Source organism: Musca vetustissima, unplaced genomic scaffold, assembly GCF_032173495.1.
Source record: "Musca vetustissima isolate MV318-11 ecotype Yass unplaced genomic scaffold, APGP_CSIRO_Mvet_v1 utg45094, whole genome shotgun sequence".
In the NCBI taxonomy this organism is placed as follows: domain Eukaryota; kingdom Metazoa; phylum Arthropoda; class Insecta; order Diptera; family Muscidae; genus Musca; species Musca vetustissima.
In genome coordinates this window covers 140,682-146,057 of record NW_026875591.1, presented here as the reverse complement: position 1 = coordinate 146,057, position 5,376 = coordinate 140,682, and the positions used below count along the sequence as shown (strand labels likewise).

General features: G+C 36.7%; 1 protein-coding gene across 1 annotated transcript; it reads left to right on the top strand.

The window, feature by feature from the left end:
• The first annotated feature begins 2,354 nt into the window (after positions 1 to 2,354).
• LOC133338092 (protein CDV3 homolog) lies at positions 2,355 to 4,629 on the top strand. Its single transcript, XM_061546277.1, has 4 exons — positions 2,355 to 2,601; positions 3,183 to 3,197; positions 4,007 to 4,297; positions 4,365 to 4,629. Exons 1-4 carry the CDS (start codon positions 2,407 to 2,409, stop codon positions 4,596 to 4,598), a joined length of 735 nt encoding a protein of 244 aa, XP_061402261.1. The 5' UTR covers positions 2,355 to 2,406; the 3' UTR covers positions 4,599 to 4,629.
• Positions 4,630 to 5,376: the final 747 nt, after the last annotated feature.

Here is a 5,376-nt window from a genome sequence, read left to right as displayed (position 1 = left end):
GATACGCAGTCGAGCGCAAAAGTCGATTTTTAGACTTTTCGATTTTGTCAAAACTGTTCGAAATCGATTTTCGACTTTTACTGACTCCTGCAAAATCTACTAAATATTATTTTTATGAATTATTGTGAACAGATAAAGTAAAATTCCGGAAAGTGCAATTTTTGGGCAATTTGAGCTTTGTGATAAAAAAAACCAAGTATTTATGAAGAAAATCGAAAGTCGATCTTGAAAAGTTGACTTTACGATTTGCTCATAGATCAAAAGTCGACTTCGAATTTTAGACTTTACAATACAAAAAGTCGATTTACTTATCCCTACTTCAAATCGGTCACTCCATTCGCCTAATACAATATACAGACGAGCTTTTTTCGCTCTCTCATTTGTTGTTCGACCCTTAATTAAGAAAAAATTACTTAGTTCCCCATACAAAATTGTCTGAGCGAACACCGACTTTTGTACGTTGTTCAATTCGAATCACTCTCTGAATCACCAAGAATTTTGTCCCACCTCTAACAATTGAGAGAATTTATCGAAAATAAATTAATTTTGACAGCATGAAATTTTTTTTAAAATTTTCAAAGTTTTTCAGTAAAACTGAAAATGATGAATGAAAAGTAAACAAAATTCTAGTTCTTATATATGCAGAAGGATGCAAATTTTGAGACAAAAGTGGGGAAACCCAAACAAAAATTCTCCAATTTTTTAAATGTGACATCTGTGGTGAGAAAATATAAAAATATATTGAAAACAACAATATTTTCAGGAAAAATTAAAAACAGGAATTAAAGTAAAGAGATAGGGGTTGATATTATAGTCAGGAGAAAGAGAATTATTTTTTCTATTTAGATCCATATGTGATTCACACAAATATGTTACAATTTTGGTGTAAAACAAGAAACAAAAAGTTTGAAATAAAAAACTCTGATGACATGAATTAAGAATAGTGTTGTATGAACGGGTTAATTCATGTACGTAATTCTGAGAGCGAACTACGTTATTCGAATTCCCGTCAGAACATGGCATAATATTGAATTTATTTACTTACCCTACTTCAAATCGGTCACTCCATTCGTCTAATATTGAATTTATAAATATTGAAAATATTGACAATGGGAGGTACCAGAAGGAGTGGACCAATGGATCCCATCTTCAGACTTAATCTAGGCTAGGTAAAAATAATAGGTTGTACAATCCGAAGGCCGGCTATTTAGAAAAAGTTCAAATTAAAAGAGAATTCTGCTCGCGTAACCCAAGTCCTAAATTCCCGGCCGAAGGCCGCCTATTTAGAAAAAATGAAATTAAAAGAGAATTCTGCTCGCGTAACCCAATTTTCCACCTGTCCATAGGAGAAAGTCTTAAAATCCCGACCAAAGGCCGGTTATTTAAAAAAATTGAAATTAACGTTTCCGAGTGGTATTCTTAAATATATTCAATAAAAAGTGGGAGGTATTTTTTTTAAATTTGGAACCCCATATCTCGGGAAGTACTGATTTCCCCCAGAAAAAATGTATGTTGCTGTAATCAGCATCAGAAGGCCTGCCTATGAGACCTGTGCATTTGTTCCACAAATTGTTTTGTTTGTTTACAAATTATAACAAAACAGCTGATAAAATATCTGCTGCTGTTTTCTGGAAAAATTGTGAGTTAACGAACACTCCTAATATTCTGCTCGCCTTGCGTTGCCTTATGTTACCTGTTAACGAAAAATGCATGACTATTCCATGATGCAGTAATAAGGTGATGTATCACAACAAAAACATAGTTTTTGCCTCGACCATCTGCCACTACATCAAACATCATGAATGAGTCTGTTTCCGTACTGCAAGAATATACTAATTTTTACACCATTTTAATATCAAATAGGAAAATTTTTGTACGGGAACATACCATACACCACTTTGAAACATTTATTATCGATAGTGTTGCCAATATCGCCGACTTGCGGTATCCCTAATTGGCAATTCTCTCTATGCCTCTTTCTCAACAAATCGCTCACTCTTCAGTGGTGTCTATCTCACACAATTCTTTCGTAAATTTTCCTTCTTCCATTTTGAGTTACTTCTTTATCGGTCAGTTTCTCTTCTTCCCCACTCTTCGTGCAGCTGGAACGTTTTTCATTTTTTCTGCAAGTACAGAAAACAAAGTCAAAGGTCCTAAAGCAGACGGCGTCGAAAAAGAGAAATACAATATTTGAGGAAACGTGGTTAAGTTCGTAAGTGGGTAAGCTAGAAAAAAGTGTAAAAAAAGAAATGCATTTTCTGCATATTTGCCGATTCTTTGCATAAACTGTTCAATCGATTTCTATTAATTGCTTGGCTGTGATCATTTCTAAAATATTGTCTTCACACTTTCCAGACATCCAACGAGTCCAAGTAGTGACCCCCGTTCGTCGTTTTTTGTAGCAATATGGCCGATTTAGATGATTTCTTTGCCAAGAAAGACAAGAAAAAGTCGAAGAAACCAAAATTCTTGACTGCCGAGGAGTTGGTCAAGAATTTGGAAGAATCGTCCAAACGCGAAGTGGTAAAACCGAAAAAGCCAGAAACCACAGTTCCAGAAGTCGGCGAGTCCGCAGAAGACAAGCCTGCTGCCGTCGAACAAGTGAGTAATGTGTGTGGTGTGGTGGTGGTGTGACGATGATGTTGGTGATGAGCAGCAGAGAATGCAAAACAAAGACACGCTGGCAAAAAAAAAAACGAAAACTGTCAGGCCGTGCGAAAAGCCATCACAAACCAACAAAAATAAAAATATTGGCTTAACTCCAGTTTAGTAAAAACGATCAGATTTTTCTGAAATTTTTTCCAGATGTAGGTATTTTTACCCTAATTATGGGGATATATTTTTTTCTTGTGGGACGTACCCGGTTATTTGACCCGTTCGGGTCCGGGTACCCGGTTCTACGGATCCGATCAATACAAAATGGGTATCATTTTAAAGGTTATAAAAATACCTTTCCAACCCGTTTTGGAGACACAGCCAAAAAACTGGATTTTGGACCCCTATTTTTTTGAAAAACTCCCTAAAAGTCGAACTTGGGTTCATTATAGTCCCTCTCCACAACCGACAAATGATAGACCACAATTTGCCCTTTGCAAAATGGTGTGATATGTGGCTGTATCTGCTGTGGATCAAAAGATATGGGCCTTAGAACCCTACAAAAACAAGAAAATTCTGTCGCGTAGCCGGTGTTGGCACCTGTCCATAGGAGAAAGAAATCCCCGGTTACCCAAAAACTATTCCTGTCGCGTAGCCGGTGTTGGTATCTGTCCATAGGAGAAAGTCTTAAATCCCCGGCCGACGGCCGGCTACCCAGAAAACTATTCTATATAAAAGGAGATTCTGTCGCGTAGCCGGTGTTGGTATCTGTCCATAGGAGAAAGTCTTAAATCCCCGGCCGAAGGCCGGCTACCCAGAAAACTATTCTATATAAAAGGAGATTCTGTCGCGTAGCCGGTGTTAGTACCTGTCATATCTCATATCTTTGCATTTGCATATAAGACATTCATGTTAATACTAAACATACCATTTTGGAAAGAGCAAATTGTAGTCTATCATTTAAGTAAGAAGTCGAGAGGGACCATAATGGACCCAAGTTCGACTTTTTGGGAGTTTTCCATAAAAATAGGGGTCCAAAATCTGACTCCAAAACGGTTTGAGATAACCCCATCATATCACCACTCATTGGAAAGGTATTTTTATAACCTTTAAAATGATACCCATTTTGTATTAATCGGATCCGTAGAACCGGGTATAACCGGGAACCCGGAGACGAACTTTCGGGTCAAATAACCGGGTACGTCCCCCAAGAAAAAAAAAACATTCCCATAATTAGGGTCAAAATAACTACCTCTGAAAAAAATTTCAAAAAAATCGGGTCGTTTTTACTAAACTAGAGTTGTTCCAAAAATAAAAATATTGAATGGACACCGGACAAGTTTCACTTTTTTAAGTCATTATAATTTTTTGTTGTTGTTGCTTTAATATTTATTTTCATTCTCCGTTCTAGCCCCAGGAAGATGAATGGAAGGAAATCGAAGAGGAACAACGCAAGGATTATTCCGGTCTGAAAATCGGCCAATTGACATTGAATGACGATGATGATTATAGCGGTTCAGAGGGTCAGGATGAAGATGGTGAAAGTGATGGCAATGTCAACAGCGAAACAGGCAAAAAGAGCGGTAGCGGCGTTTGGAAAAAAGTCATTCCCGCCGAAGAGGTAACACAAATACCCATGGAAATGCCTGTGCCTGCAAAATCAAAAACCTATGTGTCGCCAGCTTTGAGAGCAGCAGCGGCGGTAAGTTTTTCAAAAAAATTAGAGATTTAAATTTCAATAACAAATTTATATTCGCTATTAATTACAGCAAGGAAGTGGCATAAAACCAAAATTACGCTCGAAAGTCGCCCCTGATATTACAAATGCCGACTACTTCCCCTCACTGGGAGCTGCTAGGCCCGAGGAACAACGTAAAAAGAAAAATGAACCCGCATTTGAAGAAGTCCGTCATGGTGGTCGTTTGCAAAGGGTAAAGGAACAAAGTGCGGCCCCAACAAAGGCCACTAATCGTTTCCAATCGCTGGACGAAGCCGAAAGCTAAGACACACACACACACACAGAAACGCATACAACACCTTTATAACACACATTCAACAACAGCAACAATATAAATATATCTTGGGGGAAAGAGAATATAAATTAAGCCTTTTGTGGAACTGCCTCTCTATATAAACAAAAGAAGAAAAAAAAATCAATTTTCATTGATTTATGTCAAGTGAACAGAATCCATGCCCCCGCACATCAACCAATCCATCATCCAGAAGAGCCATATCTTTCTTTCCCCTTACAACGTTTTTTTATTTCTATTTTTGCCATTAATTTTTTTATATGATGAAGAAAGAAAACAAATACCGCTTTCAAACAAAAATAATTTTGTTGTGTTAATGCCAACCAAGCAACTACCCGCCCCGCCTGCCTTTTTTCTTTGATACCGAAGAGTGTAGCCATCATCATCACAGTCAAGCTCCTTTTGGATGATAAGTAAGAACATTTCTGTTTAGTCTTTTCCCGTTATTTTTTGTGAATCCCCCACACAACAGCCTCATAATACCCGATATCCTTTTTTGTATGTTTACAATTTTTTTTTTTAATATTTTCTTTACTAATTTTTGTATCATTGATAAAGAAATCTAAAGAAAACAAATGAAATGAAAACGTTAAAACTCTGCGAAAAAAGAGGAAACGGGTAACTAAAAGAAAAAGAAAACATGGAAATGTAAACAGAAAAAAAGAGTAAATAAAACAAAATAGCTTAATAAGCAATTAAACAGAAATAACAACTAAACTGAGCTGATTTCAATAAATACATTAAGAGGAAA

Coding starts and splice junctions, on each gene's coding strand:
- LOC133338092 (XM_061546277.1), top strand. CDS start 2,407: ATGGCCGATTTAGATGATTTCTTTGCCAAGAAAGACAAGAAAAAGTCG. Junction 4,298..4,364: donor CTTTGAGAGCAGCAGCGGCG/GTAAGTTTTTCA, acceptor TATTAATTACAG/CAAGGAAGTGGCATAAAACC.